The 19,406-nt window shown below is 34.5% G+C and overlaps 1 protein-coding gene and 1 long non-coding RNA gene across 4 annotated transcripts in view; both read left to right on the top strand.

Moving 5' to 3' along the window:
• The first annotated feature begins 8,610 nt into the window (after positions 1-8,610).
• On the top strand, positions 8,611-9,680 carry LOC102587385 (probable CCR4-associated factor 1 homolog 11). Its single transcript, XM_006348432.2, has one exon. It carries the CDS (start codon positions 8,673-8,675, stop codon positions 9,528-9,530), a length of 858 nt encoding a protein of 285 aa, XP_006348494.1. The 5' UTR covers positions 8,611-8,672; the 3' UTR covers positions 9,531-9,680.
• A 4,940-nt stretch (positions 9,681-14,620) lies between these two features.
• Positions 14,621-19,406, top strand: part of LOC102586820 (uncharacterized) — a 13,306-nt gene continuing 8,520 nt past the window's right edge. For 2 of the 3 annotated variants that reach the window (XR_367375.2, XR_367374.2), the window contains exons 1-3: positions 14,621-16,677; positions 16,767-16,934; positions 17,053-19,090. This is a non-coding gene — a long non-coding RNA (uncharacterized lncRNA). Of the gene's footprint in view, positions 16,678-16,766; positions 16,935-17,033; positions 19,091-19,406 lie in introns of all 3 variants that reach the window. The other variant, XR_001473554.1, reaches the window with a different exon arrangement.

The following is a 19,406-nucleotide window of genomic DNA, read 5'->3' as shown; positions in this document are numbered from 1 at the left end:
TCTCCCTGTAGATTCACACCGTCCTAACATTGTTTTTTTTAACAGCAAACGAGGGTTTCAAAAAAAAAAAATTATTTTATTTTTGGAAGCTTTTTCCAACAAGAAATAAAATTATAGATTTTTTTTATGAGAATAGTATGAATTGCATACGTTTTTGTATGGAAATTGCTAATTTTTTGACAAATTTTAATAGAGGGGTAGAAGTTGTTAAGTTTTAAATACTTGGAGGATGTTTTTGTTAAGAATGGTAATTTAAGGATGTAGTTTAAGTTGGGGGTATAGTTTAAGTATGCTTTTAGCCAAAAACTCCATAAATAATCCTCTCAAGGAACCCACACACAAATTGTTAGTGTACCAATGCGGTACCTGTTAGCCAATCATAGTTAGTATTTTATACCAAGCGTGGTATTCAAGCTACCGTTAATATTCTTGTATTGACGTGATACTCGAGACAACCAAAAATCATAAACAACATGTACAATTACAATCACAACGAACAAAAACACCTGAAAACACAAGTAAAGTAAATAGGTTCATTGCATGAGATTATCAACATGATGTCATTTCATATTCTTCCTTATGTTTTTCTCAACATGCATTATACGAGTAATATTATAGAGTAGTAGATATGCATATATACATAAATTGAAAAACATACAATTATCATCTACCTTGAATTAAACCTGAATGCTTTAAAAAACTCGAGCCTTCCCTTTTCTCAGTACCTTAGCTTGTTCTTGGTCTAAAAAATGAATAAACACAATATTCAATAAAAATGACCTAATTATACCCAGATTATAATCAAATTCTATTCCCCCCCCCCTCCCCCCTAAAGGCCAATTCATGATCATTCTAGCCAACCCAGGACTTTTCCCACTATTAAATCAGGTCAAAATCCTCCCGCAAGAGTAATATCCCAGATTCTAAGGCTTAAAAATCAATTTACAAGACAGGGAAGTAACAAACTTACCTTTACCAAAAAATTTGGTGGAAATTGAATAAAATCTGCCCTAATTCGCCTATCTCAACCTCAAGAACAATATGCCAAAAATAGAAGGTTTTGAGATTTTTCCTGCATAAAATCCCAACTTATCCCGCTATAGCAACCTGACTCGCTATAGCGACCAACCACTATAGCGCCTGCGCGCTCCTGTTATACCTTATTCCCATGACGTTCCTAACTGTCCCCTTCACGTTTAGTCCGATTTCAAGAGTTTTACTCACTCAAATTTGATTTCGTAAAGTTATACGGGTTCCTTAATGTCTTGGCTACTAGAAATGTAAATATGGCCTAGACTTTTCCACCCATCCATTTCCGTATATCCATAGACCTCACATCACTCTGATTTTTTCTGTGGCCTTGATTAGAATTTTTAAGTTACTATCCAAAAAGTTTTGTTTCACCATTGGCCAAGTCATAATGACCAGGACGGATCGTTACAAATAACCCACACAATTTTCACCTCCATCACTTCATGTCCTCTACTTCTCAACTAAAAGTGTCGGTTTCAAGTTTTGACTATGAAGTTGCTTATTTATGACGCAAGTTAAAATTAGTCGAACTCAAAAATGAATACAAAATATCACATGAAAAACAATGGAAAAAGATATAACCCACACTATTTTCACCTTCAATGTTCCACATAATACTAGTTTGTGTCGAGAAGAGAGAACATGTTGCAATAGAGAGTCAGAGAGGCTAGTTTGTGTTGCTTATGACCGAAAGTAATGTATATTTTGGGAAACAAGGCTGATAAAATGTTAAAGTCATGGTAAATTAAGAGTAATATAGTAATTTTAATATAATCTTACTGGGTTATCAGTTTAACCATTAATCAAAATTATAGAACCATAAATCAAATCGATAACCCAATAATTGTTCTCATTAATATTAAGATATCTGAATCTAAATGCACGTAGAATGATTAAGATGTTATATATGTATCTGAACACTGAATAGTTAAGATTGTTTGTTTTCTTAACATCCAAATATGCTGGATCAAAAAAATTGAAGTATAATAATATAATGATTACAAAAACAATAATATACTTAATATAATCGAGATAAAATTTGAATAATATAGTAATTAAATATTATAACATTAATGTATTGGAGAAAATATTAATATATCACAATAATATTATTAAACTAATAAAATATGAAATATCATGGTATGTTTCATCCAAAACATCAAATCAATCAAAATTGTCACTTTCCGAGCCTACACCCTGGACGTGGTCGGCACTCGAGAATCATTGCTGGTCCCCAAGCGAATCCTTGACCTAACTGACTACTTAGCGGAAGACTTACTTGTAATACCCTATGTGTTTACAATTATTCTTGGTACAGTGTTAGAGGTTTAAGAGTCTAAATTTAAGAATTTTTTTGTTTGTTTGTTTAGTTGTTACATCATTCGTGTTAAAAAACATAGGTTTTAAGTTGAAATTGGTACAAATATATTTTTAGTTTCTTTCTAAAAATGTCCTAAATATTTATAAAAAAGTTCATTAGTCATGATAAATTGTATGTGTTTTTATATTGTAAGAATTTGATAAATTATTAATAATTTAATGAAGATCGTAAGCCTAGTAATGACAATAGATTATTATTATATGAGTTAGGCATTATTCAAAAATATTTTTGTTATAATTGTGGTATATTTAAAAAAAATTATATATATATATATATATATATATTTTATCACGAACCTATGCAATATCCTAAATGCATGCATAATGCGATAAGAATTGTTGAAAGTTGCCACCTCCACTTCCACGTGGAAGTGGAGTAGTAGTACTACAATATGCATTCCATATTCAACATTTCAAAAATTGGAGATCAATATTTTATTAATATAACTAAAGGAGTTTTTTATTATACAATAATCACCGCCTTTCACATATTTTATATGTATAAATATAAATTCCTTTAGAAATACTACTACTATTCTCATTTTCACCTTGTGGAATATATACAACAACATTTATCAAATTTTCCTAACCAAGATACATGTACTTAACCTACTATTTTGCAATTATATATATATATATATATGAATACTTAAACACACATACTTATTTATCTTGTTTTCTTTTCTTAAATATAAGACAAGCTTAAATGCTTTCTTAAATTGTTGTAGTCACACTTGTGCATTGAAAAGGATAGGCTAGGAAACCTACTTCGACCCTGTATGTGATCCTCTAAAGAAAATCGATTAGTTACAACAAGATTCAATCCCTTATTCAAGGTATGTTAAGGCAAAAATTCTTCTTTTTCATATTGCGTGAATCCTGAAAATTACAAATTGTCGAATGAGCCATTTCTACTATTTTGTTGCTAGGGAGACCCTTTGCGAAGGGCATTGGGATGTCAGCTGATTGTATTCTTTAGCTTCATTGTATTTTTGTCACACTTATAATTAATATTGTGAAGTTTTTTTTGATGGTTAAGGTTAATTTCCCATTGAGTTTCATATTCCTTATGTCTATTAGTTATATGTTCACCTATGGTAAGGCTGAAATGCTGGAGAATTAGTATGTTTTTTTTAGGGAGTTGTTAAGGAATTCTTCCTTGTTAGAAGCTTTTACGAAAATGTTATTTGAAAACCATACCAACACTAAATCTTTTACACTATTCTTTGTCTATATACTCGTCACATAATCTTGTTTCAAAAAAAGGACCATACTACTACCAAATTGGAGTCGTTCATAAATCAAGTTAAGTTTGCTAGTCTTCTTTTGAATTCCTAAATGACTAATTTTCTAAGTTGAAGTCGAGTTAAGAGTTTCAAGTCTATTATGAATTTTGTAGGCCTAAATTGTCGTATGGAAGTTAAGTAAAGTCATGAGTAGATTCTTACATCACCTTGTGAACATCTTCCAATTTAAATCCCTTTCTAAAGTCGAATCAAGTGTTCAAGCTTATTCTAACAATATATGAGGTTTCATGACACATTTATAGGTTGTACATAAATGATTACGAGAATATGAGTATTTGTAAGCCAAGATTGGCTAAGTTCTTTTATGGCCTACTATGTGCATTCAAAGTTCATATCATGGCATGCTATGCATTCTACTGCCGAGCTATAATCGGGAGGTATGGGGCCTATTGCCTATGTTTATATGTATGATACACAGATGGCCATAAATTGGCGAATATGATGTCGGTTCGCTACCGGAAGGCACCACCATTGCTAGCATTTGGTTAGGTATGTCATGCATTTGCATTTATATATATGTATTCACAACATATGAGTACACGAGCATACCATGTATATTTGTTTTTTTATGAGGTTCAATGTTGGCCATGGAGGCTAACAGAGTTTTAGTTTCAGGTGGTATCTTTATTACCCTTTTACAACAATTATTTGTGATTCTACTTTCCACCTTACATACCAGTACATTTCATTCGTACTGATGTCCCATTGCATGGGGACGCTAAATTTCATGATGCAGGTTAAGAAAGAGGTCTCGATCACCCTTCACAATAGGTGTGTTGTCTCAACTTAGGGTTGGTAAGCTCCATTCTTCTTGGAGCTAGTGGCTATTGTCTATAGATTTTGCATACTTAAGGTTGTAAATGATTGTTGGTGTTTTTGGGGACTTTTCCCAAGAAGTTGAGTTGTAGTATTCGTAGAAACTTGTGGACATATTCTATTGGGTCTTTTCAGCTTTTCGTTGTAGCTTTGTCGGCTTATTATATACATGATTTCGACTGCAACTTTGTCGGCTTGCTAGTCCTTTCACTATGTTCCTGATGATGTTGTGTCCTTATCAGTCCAGTTTTCTTGTTTACTATGTTATTCTAAGAGCCTTGCTGGCCCTCGTTGTATCATTTTCTTTATGTCTCAGTGGTTCACTCGGTTAAGTGAGGCACTAGGTACTTGTCATGCCTCTTCTAGTTTGGGGTGTGACATTACTCAAGTGATAAATGGGTTAAAAATAGAATTTTTAACATTTGAACTCAAAGTAAATACTCAACTCAAACTGTCTGTAAAATACACAATAAAATAAGTATAATAGTTTGCAAAAATATCTCAAGGGAAAAGTAAATATTGAAAGACAACTATATCTATCTATGAAGCCTCTACTATTAAAGAAAGGTGTCGGGATAAGACCACGACATCTTAAAACTACTAACTAGAAAGTAAATGTGAAGTCCTCCGGAATGTAAGGAGGCTCACCAAGAGCTAGTTGAAGTGTACAGTGATCTCAACGAAACGTCAGTTGATGGTTCTAAACACGTGTATCTGCATCATAAAAAGATGCAGGTAGAATTACATCAGCACATTGAATGTAGGAGTATGTAATATAGCCGAAGCGAAATAACTTAATGAAAGGACTGCAATTGATAAAATATACTCAAGTTGAATATAATGAAATAAATGAATTAAATTATTTAGAGCTTTACAAAATACTTACTCATCTATGAACTCAACATAATAAATGATATATCAAAATACACTTTAACTCTAATTGAGAGATTCCCTAATCGACAACCATCACTATGAGCTACGTGATGATACAGTGTCTCGTCCACGCTAACAGAACTGTCATGTACCTTGTCGGGATATAGCACACCTCAATAAAGTGGATCCACTAAGCAATAAGGATTCATCTAAAAAGTATGATCATTTACCCATATTGGCAGACATGATTTATGAGGATTTTGAGTTGTCTGAACTTATCCCCATATCGGTGCTCAATATTATTCCCAATAATATATTCATGCTCAAATGTATAAAACATATTCTTTCTCTAATTTGAGGTAATTACTCAAAATAACCTCTTAAAAGAGGTAACTGCTCTGAAATATATCTGAACTCATTTAGAAATCAAAGTTTCTATTTTCTCAATGTAAAAACTAATACCTTTGGAAATACTTACTTCCCTTATACTCTTACTCAATTCATATTTGACAACTTTTTCTCAAAACTATATCAAAAATCATATTGTGATATGATCATTAATAATGGAAAGTCATATTGCATAAACATTGATGGCATATCTAGATACCATACTGCTTAAACATTGATGATATTCTCAACTGTCCTACTAATCATGTTTTAAAACCTTTCTCAAAACTATATCAAAAATCATATTGTGATCTGATCATTGATGACTCGGGAAGTCATACTGCATAAACATTGATAACATATCTAGATACTATACTACTTAAACATTGATGACATACTCGACTGTCATACTAATCATGTTTTAAAACTCTTTCTCAGAACTCATCCTTGTTTTCTCAGAAAATCAATCTAAGACAAAAATGTTTACTTTAAAAGATTCTCAATAAGAACTTAATGAAATACTCAAAGATAGGGTTCATGCTGAAGAATAAACATGAACAATCAACTCAATAAATCTCAATGCACAATATATATCAATTCAATAATTAGGAATAAAAGTTAAAGAATCAGGAACTTAAGAACTCAACATCAACTCATCTCAAGAATACTCAAATCTAAAGATAGAACCCTAGATTACTCTTTTACTAATTTGAAAGTATATGTAGGGCATGAGAACGAACTAGTCCAACACTAAGATAGCCTTACATACCTGGAAGAACAAAGCTCTTGAAGAGGTTTGAAGAAAAACTTGATTGGAAGACTTGAAACCCTAACTTTTGTCTTTCTTTTGATTTTCTCGGAGATGAAGGGTTGAGAAAAACCTTAGATTGAAAACTTTAGGATTCTTAAAGAGAATCTTGAACTTGGAGCCTTTAGATCTTGAGAAATTGGAGAAATCCATTTCTTGGAGTTCTTGATCTTTATAAGAAAAAGAATTGAGGGTTTTGAGAGTTGTTATACGTATAATTATATTATTAGGTTGTAAGACATACTTTGAGAAGTTGATTTACGGTGAAAGGTCAATAATACCCTTCTAGGAAATAAGAAAATCATAAATATCAAAGAAAACGTCCTTTTAGTGAATTTTATCGGTCAAATTGGCGATCTGGAGGTCTTCTTGCCAAAAATACCCGGTGGATCGCCCATTGGGACTTTAGATCACCAAATAGACAGAAGCTTAGGGTTTTCAGGATAATTTGGCGAGCTAATTTAGCGATTCGTCAACCCATTCGGTGGATCGCCGATTGAGCAGGTAAGTTCGCCTAATTTACCAGCCCGGTATATTCCAGTAAAACAACCATAGCATTTTACTCCGAACTCAGAATAAGAAAAACTCAATGACATTGGAAAAAAGACTCATAGACCTTTAATGATAGGCCATAAGCTACCTAATTCATTATATGATGAGAGATAAGAGTGTTTGAAGTTGACCTTTATATGAATTCATGCGAGAACTTAACTAATAGGGACATGTGACACAATCTTATCCGTCAATATGATATTTAATAAATATCGGGTCGGTGGATAAGATTATGACACGTGTACGTCCGTTAGTATAAATGGTATAAATGCTCCAGTTTTTTGGCGGCAGGGGCACCAATGCCCCAAAAGTATGATGGATGGTATCTACATATCATTTACGATAGTTCAGGGGTATATTTGTCATTTTTTTCTAAAATAATTTTAAAAACCGTTAACCTAATAACTCAATAGTATTTTTCTCGATTAAATTGATTTATGCACACTTTTAATCGAAACATGAAAAATGTGACATAAATTGTCACGTAGATGGACAATACAATTATGTGTGAAATAAATTGTTTTTAAATATACCACGAAATACTGTAATAGAGTAATAAATACACATTCATTATTTAAAGAACAGTGTGAGTTTTCAATCTTTCACTATGGAGTATTCTAGGGACACATCATAATTAATTGAGCCCCATCGTGAAATACCAACATCACATGAAAAACGCATAGTCCATTAAAAGCGTTAATTATTAGTTTTGATTATAAAATTGCTTATTCAAAACACGAATTAAAGTTCGTCAAATCCTATGGAGTATTCATCATTTAATGAACAGTGTCGATTTTCAATCTTTGACTATGGAGCATTCTGGAAACTCATCGTAATTAATTGACCCCCAGCGCGAATACCAACATCACATGAAAAACGCATAGTCCATTAAAAGCGTTAATTATTAGTTTTGATTATAAAATTGCTTATTCAAAATGCGAATTAAAGTTCGTCAAATCCTATGGAGTATTCATCATTTAATGAACAGTGTCGGTTTTCAATCTTTGACTATGGAGCATTCTGGAAACTCATCGTGATTAATTGAGCCCCAGCGCAAAATACCAACATCACATGAAAAACACATAGTCCATTAAAAGCGTTAATTATTGGCTTTGATTATAAAATTGCTTATTCAAAACGCGAATTAAAGTTCGTCAAATCCTATAGAGTATTCATTAACTAATGAACAGTATCAGTTTTCAATCTTTGACTATGGAGCATTCTGGACACTCATCGTAATTAATCGAGCCCCATCTCGAAATACCAACATTACATGAAAAACGCAAAGTCCATTAAAAGTGTTAATTATTAGTTTTGATTATAAAATTGCTTATTCATGACGCGAATTAAAGTTAGTCAAATTCTAATATGAGTATCATATGAAAAATTATGGCCCACACTCACACATAGAGTGTAACTCCTTTTTTTTTCTCTCTATATATAGAGAGATCACCTCTTAACCCTACCATCCCAAAATCCCCAAATATCACTATCTTAGCTTTTTGATCATCTCGATCATGTCGTTCTCCGCCATTGTCATCCCACCACCTCCACCGTTCGCCGCCGTGAAAAAACCTGTTTTCATCCGTTCTGTTTGGGCGAACAATCTGGAGTCTGAGTTTTCGTTGATCCGTAGCTTGGTCGACCGTTTTCCTTTTGTTTCAATGGATACAGAGTTCCCTGGTGTGATATACCGGTCGGACATACGTGCTAAGAACCCGATTGAGCTCTACAACAATCTGAAATTGAATGTTGATGCTCTTAAGCTGATTCAGGTAGGTATCACTCTGACTGATGGTTACGGTAACCTGCCGGACTTTGGCTGTGGTTTTGGTTTCATCTGGGAGTTCAACTTCCGTGATTTTGATGTGTTGCATGATGATCATGCACCGGATTCCATTGAGTTGCTCCATGATCACGGGTTGGACTTTAAGAAGACGCGTGCTCGTGGTGCTGATACCACCAGGTTTGCTGAATTGATGTTGTCCTCTGGGTTGCTCTGCAATGATGCTGTTTCTTATGTGACTTTTCACAGTGCTTATGATTTTGGCTACCTGATTAAGGTTCTTACGGGCTGTAAGCTGCCAGGTGTGCTGACAGAGTTTCTGAAGTTGCTGAAGGTCTTTTTTGGTGAAAAGGTTTATGATGTGAAGTATATGATGATGTTTTTCCCGTACCTTCATGGAGGATTGGACCGGGTTGCAGAAACTCTCATGCTGAATCGCTTGGTTGGGAATAGCCATCAGGCTGGCTCAGATAGCTTGCTGACTTGGCATGTGTTTCAAAAGGTGAAGCAGGTCTACTTAGAGGACAATGAGGCTCGCACCGAGAAGTTTGGTGGTATTCTCTTTGGGTTAGAGGTTCTTTCTCCCTAGATGTAGTGTTCTAATTTCAGAAGTTCTGTACAATCCTTTTACTTAATTGAAAGGAGTTTTAGTTTGGTTAATTTTATGTTCCTAAACTTATAAGTCTGCATGACTATAACTCAATAAAAAACATAAGGGTGGTCATGAAACTTTTGAGTACTGGTAGTTCACCTGTTAAACCCAACTTTACTTTTCAAACTAGAAGGTGTTGTTTATTTGGATCAGTAAGGTAAATTTGGAAACTTTACATGTTAAATCAACACTAAAATTAATTAGTCCTTAGACTACTTCATTCATTGAATACAAAGAGTGGGATCATCAGATTTCTAATCTAGTGGGTTTAAAGCCACAACGAAAATCTGAGTTTGATTCCCCATAATTACATCGTAGGCTGTTTCCTTATTTCAATTTTTTTTGTGCTTCCTACATGGAATTAAAAATAAGAACATCCTTGTGGTTCGGCTAAAAATTCAGAGAAGAAGCTTGCATATAAAAAATGTTGGTGTTTAGTGCTAGACTGTATTGATAGGTCAATGTTTCGTAAATATTCAAGATTGGAGTAGAAGGATGTGTATAATTTTGACAGTCATAGTGAGTGATTTGTTACTATTTGTCTTGAGATGAGCTATTGAATACTAGATAAGAATCTGCTTAAGTAAACCTTGTTGTGATGGTTGTTCCGAATTCACGTCAAACATGGTGATACAGTTATAAATCGTGGTAATTTATGCTGTGCATCCAATTTCTTCAACCTGAATATATGGTTTAATTGCATCAACAAGATAAATTGGAGAACATTAGATGTTGATTAGAGCTATGAATTTATTAGTCCTAGATGAGTTCACTTAGTGGTACAAAGAGTAGAATTAGTGAATTTGTGAAATTTAGTTTGTGTACAAGATTTGTGTTTCTTGTGAGGACTTAATGTTCATGCTTAGCCAAATGAAATGGAGAGAATTAGCTGAAATTTGAAATGTGAATGTTCAATGAGATGAGCTGTGTTGTAAGATTAGAGTTTTTGACTCTTGATGGTTTGGAAGTATTAGCTGTGATATCTCGACAATAATGGGTCGGTTACAGTGGTTTGTCTTTAAGTAAGTAGTTGATTATAGATAATCATCTCTTAAATATTGTTTGTTGCAGAAGTGGTTCAAAATTCATTTAAAAGCATCATTTAAAGTTGTGCTGCGGCTGAGCTGGTTACAGGTAGTTTGGAAGTAAATGATGTTGACTTAGTTGGTGAAAGTTCTTTTGTAACAGATGAGTTTTTGTAGTTAATTTTTTTGGTGATCGTTTAGAGTAGTGTTCAGAAGCGAGAATCAAAGAAAAGTGAGAAATGAAAAAAAAGCGACAATGGCTCACTTCACCGAAGTGTGAAGTGAAACACACTTTTTTCAAATAAAGCACTATTTGGTATCAAAATAAAAAATATTAAATATGCATAGATAAATGATTAAGAACTCAAACTCGTCGGGGTGGCCTAGTGGTTTGGGATTGAGACTTCCATATTGGAGGTCTCATGTTCGAAACCCCTTGCTAGTGAAAGCAAGGGGTTTGACTTTTGGGTCGAGCTCGTCGCACCGGGCTTGCCTAGTGTTGGTTACCTCTCTTGTGTGGTTTGCGAGCTATTACATAGGAGCGGGGTTTTTAGCGCACCCTAAGGCCTAAGGGTAGCGGCGGTAGGTTTCCCTTGTCATAAAAAAATGATCAAGAGCTCACCCAAAGGGTAGTGGCGGTGGGTTTCCTTTGTCATAAAAAAATGATCAAGAACTCAATAGACGTAACATATTTAACAAAACTTTCAATTCTTAGATAAAATAAAAAAGTAAATAATAGATACTAGAAATAGATATTGAATAAGAAAATACAACTTGCTACAAGCAAAAATAGAACAATGACTAGAACTCAATAGACCTCTAACATATTAGGCAAATTCAATTCTTAGATAAGAAAGTAAATAATAGATACTAGAAGTAGATATTGAATAAGAAAATACAACTTGCTACAAGCAAAAACAGAACAATGACTCTCACAAAACAGAGCAACAAAACAAAAATAGAGCATACGCAGTAGCATTACAAATAGAGGAATCTTGAATTAGAAGAAATAGCAAGAGAGTTGTTAGAATAGAAATAGGAATAGCAATAGATATAGGAATAGTATTTAGTTTCCTACTTGGTAAAGGATTGTATTGTAGTTCTATAAATAGGGTCTATATGTAACAATGTAGATACAACAATTCAATAATAATCTTTTCCAATATTTCTCACATGGTATAAGAACCTCAATGATCTTGGTAAACAATTGAAGAGCTTTTGCTGTCGGCGGACGGCTATTACCCATATATGTTTCCCGTCTCGCCAACAATTATGTTAGCAAAAGTTGTAGCACCGTGCCATCTTCCTGGTGACTACTTGTTCATATTTAATTTGTGTAACATCGTGCCATCTTTCCGGTGACTACTTTTTCATAATTAATTTGTGTAGCATCAGGCCATCATCTACTTTCTCATATCGATTTGTGTAGCATGGTGCCATCATTCCGGTGACTACTTTTTCATATCTTATATGCGTAGCACCGTGCCATCCTTTCGATGACTTTTTTTAAAATCTGATTTGCATAGCACCGTGCATCTCTTCGGACTACTTTTCATATTTAATTTGCGTAGTACCATGGATTTTTTCGAACTACTTTCTCATAATTGAGTTGCATAGCACGATGTGTCTTTTTGGTGACTCCTTTTGATTTGCGTAGTTTCATTCGTCTTTCCGGTGACTCCTCAAATCTGATTTGCGTAGGGTTGTGCCATTATTCCCACCCTACCCATATAATTTCTCTTTTTCAGTAGGGCCGTGCGATCATTTCTACTGAACTCATATAATTTTATTTCTTAGGCGTATGAGCATGTTCCAACCAGTTTTTCGATACCTTTCTTGTTTAACATCGACTCCTCTATTGATTCCAACATGATCCATATACTTTATACTAGATTTTGAGCACTTTCGGCGACTGTTGCATTGTGAAGAAGTCTATATGGAGTAAACACCTAATTTTTTTGCTCGGGGGGAGTTTAGTAGCCTTGTATGTCGATTGTGTTCAGTCACTCTATGGTCTAAAACAGTCTTTGCAAGCTTGGTTTGGGAAGTTCAACACCGTAATTTTTTCACTGTGTTTTATCGGCATTTTGCATCAAATTCAGTATTTCATGAGAATACCAAGCACATTGAGATTGACTGACATTATGTATCAAATCCAATATTTCATGAGAAAACTAAGCACATTGAGATTTGTGAAGTCGAGTGATCAACGGGTAGACATCTCACCAAGCTTCTCATCGGTTCGCGTATTAATTACATTTGTAACAAGCTAGATACATATGATTTGTATGCACTAGCTTGAGGGGGAGTGTTAGAATAGGAATAGGTATATACAATCCTGCTTAGAATAGAAATAGGAATAGGAATAGTAATAGAAATATGAATAGTATTTACTTTCCTACTTGGTAAAGGATTGTATTGTAGTTCTATAAATAGGGTCTCCATGTAATAATATCTATACAACAATTCAATAATATTTTTTTCCAATATTTCTCACAAGAACAACTGATTGAAAAGAAAAAAAAACTACATACCTTGCGCAATCTAGAAACAGAAAGAGAAGAAGAACCAACGTAAGTATTTTTACAAAGATTCCAGCCGCAGTCGACAAAGGAGGGAAAATATTTGGTAAAATTTACGTAAGTATTTTTACAGAAATAAAGAAAAACCTAGTTAGCGCTTGTCTCTAAAAGCGAGCTTTTTCTAGCTTTTATAAAAAGCACGCTTCTCCCGTTTGGGACAGAAGCACACATTTCTTCACTATCGCGTCACTTCAAGGCATTAAAGCGACAACCTATTGCTTCGCTTCTCGCTTTAGCAAGCGCTTCAACGTTTTTAACAAGACTGGTTTGGAGCCAACCCATTGGACCAACTTGGGATATTGGTCTCCGTTTAAATACTAGATTTAGTTCACTTACGTAGAACTCAAACTAGTGTACTAAAATACAAGCCCCATGCCAATTGAGCATAGTATCTTTAACATACTTTTGGAATCTAAACTTGGAAATATAATGATTTATTTGGTTGAACCATTGAAACACACGTGTGCTAACGAACTTGGTATATGAGATTTTGCCTTCTAGGAATTAAGATGAAATTGTCCGTTGTATTGACTTTATATACTTAATTGTATTTTGGTGATTCTTTCTAATTATGTGCTTATACATAATGTCTTTGGAATGTTTCAGTGGAGATTGTGAACTTGGAATGTTTTGCTTTGGTTTCAAATGACACCAGAGCTAAATATTCCAAGTCCACATTCCCACTGAAACATTCCAAAGACATTATGTATAAGCACATAATTAGAAAAAAATAAATCAAAATGCTTCTGTAATCACCAAAATACTAAGTATATGAGTCAATACAATGGACAGTTTCATCTTAACTTTGAGAAGACAAAATTTTATATAACAAGTTCGTTGATACGCATATATGCTTCAACCTAATAAGTCGTTACATCTCTAGGTTTAGATTCAAAAAACATGATGAAAATGACTATGCTCAATTGGCAAAGGTTGGTGGTTTGTATTTTAATACAATGGTTTGAGTTCTATGTCAAGTGAACTTAATCTAGTATTTAAATGGAGTAAAGTGAGATCATCATCTTTGAGTTTTGTACTGTACATTAGCCCAAATGATTGGCTCCAGACCAATTTCTCGGTTACCAAATAAAAATATGACTACAAAACTCATCGTTACAAAAAACTTTTATCTACGAAGTTAACATGTAATTGATTAGCATAAGTTATTGCATATTGACAAATGCTACCAATTATCCTTGCAGTGTTATCAAAGGCGCACTTAAGCCTTGAAGCGAGGCTCAAAACATGTTGAGCGCTTTGTCTCGTTTAATGTGCTTCAATGTTGTCAGCAAGGTTCTAAAACATATTTTTCCTTGCCAATGAACTTCTTCTGAAGAGACGACACTAAACAATTGATATTTCATTTTATCGTAATTATTTTTCAATTTCTTTGTTCATATATTTTTCATTCATGCTTATAAGTTATTAGTCTTGGACTCAACATATATATTTTTATTTTTCTCCCTTCGCCTTTTTTTCTTTAAAGTCCACACTTTATTTGCGCTTTGTGCTTGAAGCCCCAATAGACCTTAGAGCTTTTTTGCACTTTTCGCTTTTGACTTCACTTTATCCTTGCAAAATTGAGGAAACTCATTCACTTCCAAACCCCCACCCTCCTCCTCGACTACTTTTACGTAAGCATTATATGGTGATATCTCGATTTGGAGGCAAAATGGAATGGTTAAAGAGGACTTATAGAGCTCGTTTGGATTAGCCAATAAGTTTTTAAGTGTGGAAACTGTTTTTGTAAACAAGTCGTTATGTATTAAGATAGAATCAATAATAATCAGTTGACGTGTTTGGTAAAAAAATGCTTATAGGTTACTTTTTATTTGAACCCTTAATTTTTTGACAAAAAAAATACAAAGTTAATAGTATCTTTATAAAGAAAAGAGAAAACACGGATATAGAATGAATATGAAGTTGGATCTTTTATTTTGATAAAGATATTTTGAGAATTAAGAAGATATTTAGGATAAAATTGTGAAACTCTTTTGTCAAACTAGAGATACTTATAAGGTGAAAAGCCATAAGTCACGGGTGACCAACTTATGACTTTTGGCTGATTTTAGCCTATAAGCATTCAACTTATAAGCACTTTGAGGGTTTACGAGACGTGTAAATTAGCTAAAAAGTGCTTATAAGCCAGCCTATAAGCTTAGCGAAACACCCTCATAGTAATTTATTGGTTGATTTATATCCAAAATGCTATTGCGAGAAATTTCCAAAAGTTTGTTTATTAAGATGCCAAGGAATTAAGGGATAACAAATGTGAGTTAAAAGTTTTCACCTCTGTCTACTGCTCTTCCATTAGAGTTATGTGATGGATTCTTGGATATGAAGCACGGTAGAAATTTCTTTTAGATTTTCTTGTTTTAGGTACCCAAAAGAGCCCCAAGTTGTTTCTCTCGATCCAGGCCTTCCTCTTAAGAATTTTCCATGCTAGTTGAAGTTGAGCTGCCCTGTTACAACATTTGCTTGGGTTTTCAAAAGAATAATCTATTTAGTACTTTATCAATCCTTACAAAAATAGAACCTACTTGAAATCTATTTTGAAATTTATCAATATATTCTTGATACTTCAACAAATTTCATCTTAATTTGGAAACGTAATTATGACTTTAAAGACAACTTCTAAACTAAGGGACATGAATCCAGTCTTCATAAATATGCTTACAACGACCTATTTTCTCTGGTCGTTAAATCCATTTTTTGCTCAACATTATTGACGAGATAATATCCCGTCCTTAAAAAGTAAAATAACCGGTTGTTAAAAATTAATTAATCTATAAAAAAGAGATGCTACTATTTCCTTCCTTTCTTTTTCTCCAACCCACCCCTCCAAAAGAAACCTTTAGGCTTTAATAGAAACACACCCCCTGTTTAAAAGAACTAGTCATCTGCTCCGTCCCAACATGTTCATCTGTAATTGTTATCAAAAGTATCACCTTAGTTGGCATCCATTGTTCATATCAGAGTTTCTTCTCAAGATAAGGTTAGAAACTTACCCTTTTTGTATGTTAATTTTGGTTCAGTTAATAGGGTTATGATTGCACTTGTAAGTATATGGATGTTGGTTTTTTCTTTCATGATGGTTGATCAAGAATTTGCGTCATTATCTATTACAATTTTTCCTAATATGGATTTAAGAATTTTTAAATTTTCTTAATCTGAGCTAACGAAACAAAAAATTATGGCATGGTCGATTTCAATGTGCAATCCCCATATAATCATCTTTATTTATTCCACTGCTTTCGATTTGTGTTATTCTTTTGCTTTCTCCTTCACAATGACCAGGAGGAAGGCCATCCCATAAAAAGAGCAAGGAAGAAAGTTTTAAACTATTCCTCTCTTTAAGAAATAACAATTGCAGAATAATTTTCCTGTTCCTAAACCAATTTGAGTACGAATTGCAGTTATCGCCTCTATCAACATTGGAGTCATCATTCAATTCTTTTAATGTGAAGAAACTTGATGGTATACATGCTTCTTGTCGTTGACATTTTCTTCTTCGTCTGAATTTATCCCTTTTCACTTTATAAATGGTTTATTTGTCTATTCAACAGCCGCTTTTGCTGTAGATCCTCTTTATCATCAGACATCAGCTTAGTTGATGAAGGTGGTGCAAAGGATTGCCGTGTCCTTTTTGGTTCATTTGAGATACCCTGGGAAGTCTGTACCAGAAGCAATTCCACATGATAGATCAGAGTCTATTGTTATATGTGTTGCTAAAGGTTTGTGGCTTTGGAATTGTATGTGGTTTTGGGTTATTCTTTCATTTAGATGCTGGAAGGTTCTTTTTATGTGATCCACTATCAATTGATTGTTAATAGGCCTTCTCTGTTAGTATAGATTGTGTTGAAGAAATGATGTTGAATATGCCCAAGAAGGATTAGACATTGCCCCGTCTGAGGCATATATTTGTCAATTTGGTGGAGAGATGCCGGTGCCAGCTGAAACAGATTTCACCAGAACAAACTTTGAGTTGTTCAGCCTGACCGATGGATCATGATGATGATGGAAGAAGTTTGTCAGATCAAGGCTCTCACAGTGTTGATCAAATTCTTCAAACCAACAGGAGATGGAAAACACTTTACTTTTTGTTTCCTTCAACACTAATTTGAAATTGACGCCCTTGAAAACAGATGAACTGAAATTTTGTACTTTTTTTTGTTTGGTTTCCCACCCGGTGTCCGGCACCCACATTGGAGCCCGACTAAATCCGGATTCGCGCCGGGAAGTCCCACATTGGGGGGGCATGACAGTGAACCATTTACTTTTCCCGATGCTGAGGATTATGACAGATCTGATGATTACTTGTTTTGTAGTCCAGGATTTTCTTCACATTTCCTGGGCTGGTCCTTATCATTGGAAGCATCAGAAGGTGAAAAGTAAGCTTCCATAGGAATACCAGAAGGAATTGTAACTTTTCCAATCCTCCTCTCTCCAGTCATGGGAGAAATCTACAGCAGTTTAAAGTTTCTTTGGTGTTTAATATCTCATGAAAATTCTCAGTCTTAGAGGAGCCTTGATATGAAGATGGATCACCAGTAAAATCTTAGAAAACAAAGAGTGGAGAAGCAGAATCTGAAATTGCTTTCACCAAAGCTTTCGACATTGATCTATCACATGGCTTTGCTCCTCCAAAGAATCCCATGTTAGTACTATTTCCAGAAAATAGAACACTATGTAACAGGTTACTTCCAGAAGATTGTCATTATCAACCTAAAATCTTGTGAAGCTGTTTCTTTGAGCCAATGTCACGGTAACTCTAGTCACCTTGACTAGTCTGTTATGTGCTGACTACCTTAGAAAAATATTATGATTGCTTGTATTCTTTTGCCTAAGTGCCTTGGAAGGAGAGGAAAGCAAATCCCAGGTTAGATAACTTTTATGGCCATCCGCCCCAAGAGGTTTGTTGGAGGCATCTATCGAGAGCGTTATGGTTGAAGGAGGGGGACTTTAATACTAAATTCTTTCACAGGGAAGCAGTAGCAAATAGAAGCCATGTGGGAAAGGGGGAAGTAGTAGAGGGGGCAGTTGTAGATTATTATGAAAAATTGTTTAAAAGAAAAAGTGGAGTGGAGGCCTACTATGGGGGGTTTAGGGTTCAGTCTAATCGGACGGGAGGTGAATGGTTGGAGAGGGCAATCGAGGAGAAGGAGGGGAAAAGAGTGGCGGAGTGTTGAGCATGTGACGAAGCTCGACCCCAAATGGTTTCTCTTTGGCTTTTTTTTAGCATTGCTGGAATACAGTAAAAACAAATGTGATGAATTCTATTGCTGAGTTCCAACATAGTAGTGAATTTGAATAGAGTTTGAATGCCTCGTTCATTGTTATCATCCCTAAATGGGAGTGAGCTACGAGCGCAGTGGATTATAAGACTTAAGAAGGTGTTGGCTGAAGTCGTTTCTACTTCACAAAATGCTTTTGTGGAGGGCAAACGGATTTTGTATGCAGCGTTGGTGGCAAACAAAGTGATGGATTCAAAGATAAAGCAGGGAGTACCTGGTGTGTTGTGCAAACTTGATCTTGAAAAGGCATGCGATCATGTGAATCGGAAATTCCAGGATTGAAGATCTTCCTGCTATACTCTCCACAATTGTAATTAGGAACCTGTAATTTGTTGTGGCAGGTTCTGGTTTTTTGCTTTGGAATAGAATACAAGTTGTTACCTTCTCAAAAAAAATTCCAGGATTCCATTATGCTTCAAATGTGATTTGGGGAGAAGCGAAGGAAATGAATCTACTTTTGTGTTTCTTTGGTGAGATTTTGGAGCTATGCCAGCTTGGGATGATGATAGTGGATTTCCTGGGACCTTTTATGAATTGATGGCAATGCATTTAGTGATGTTGGGAAGTTAAGTACACTTGTCTCTCAACCTCGCCAGGTTTCTTCCTCTTCTCAAATCTTGACTATTTATGCCTGTGGTTCTGCAATCTAGATTCCTCCAAGTGTAACTTTTAACCCTCAGGCCAACAGTTGATCAAGTGTGATTTATACAGATTAAGATCTTCCGCAGAACTATGATATAAACATTTTATCAACTTGTACTAAACTGGTTACTACCAAATATTATCTTGTGCAGGTACCAGGCCCTATTCTTCAAAAACCATGTCCACTGATTTTTATTTTTAAGAACTCCGCACTTTGGCTGTTCTTTTAATTTTCTGTTGTGCCTGTTACTTTTTTTTGGGGGGGTGGGG

This window comes from Solanum tuberosum, unplaced genomic scaffold (genome assembly GCF_000226075.1).
Source record: "Solanum tuberosum cultivar DM 1-3 516 R44 unplaced genomic scaffold, SolTub_3.0 scf00098, whole genome shotgun sequence".
Classification (NCBI taxonomy): domain Eukaryota; kingdom Viridiplantae; phylum Streptophyta; class Magnoliopsida; order Solanales; family Solanaceae; genus Solanum; species Solanum tuberosum.
The sequence above is the reverse complement of the archived record's forward strand: the minus strand, read 5'-3'. Positions and strand labels throughout refer to the sequence as shown.

Excerpts from the sequence above, each read along its gene's own strand:
- LOC102587385 (XM_006348432.2), top strand. The coding sequence starts at position 8,673 with ATGTCGTTCTCCGCCATTGTCATCCCACCACCTCCACCGTTCGCCGCC.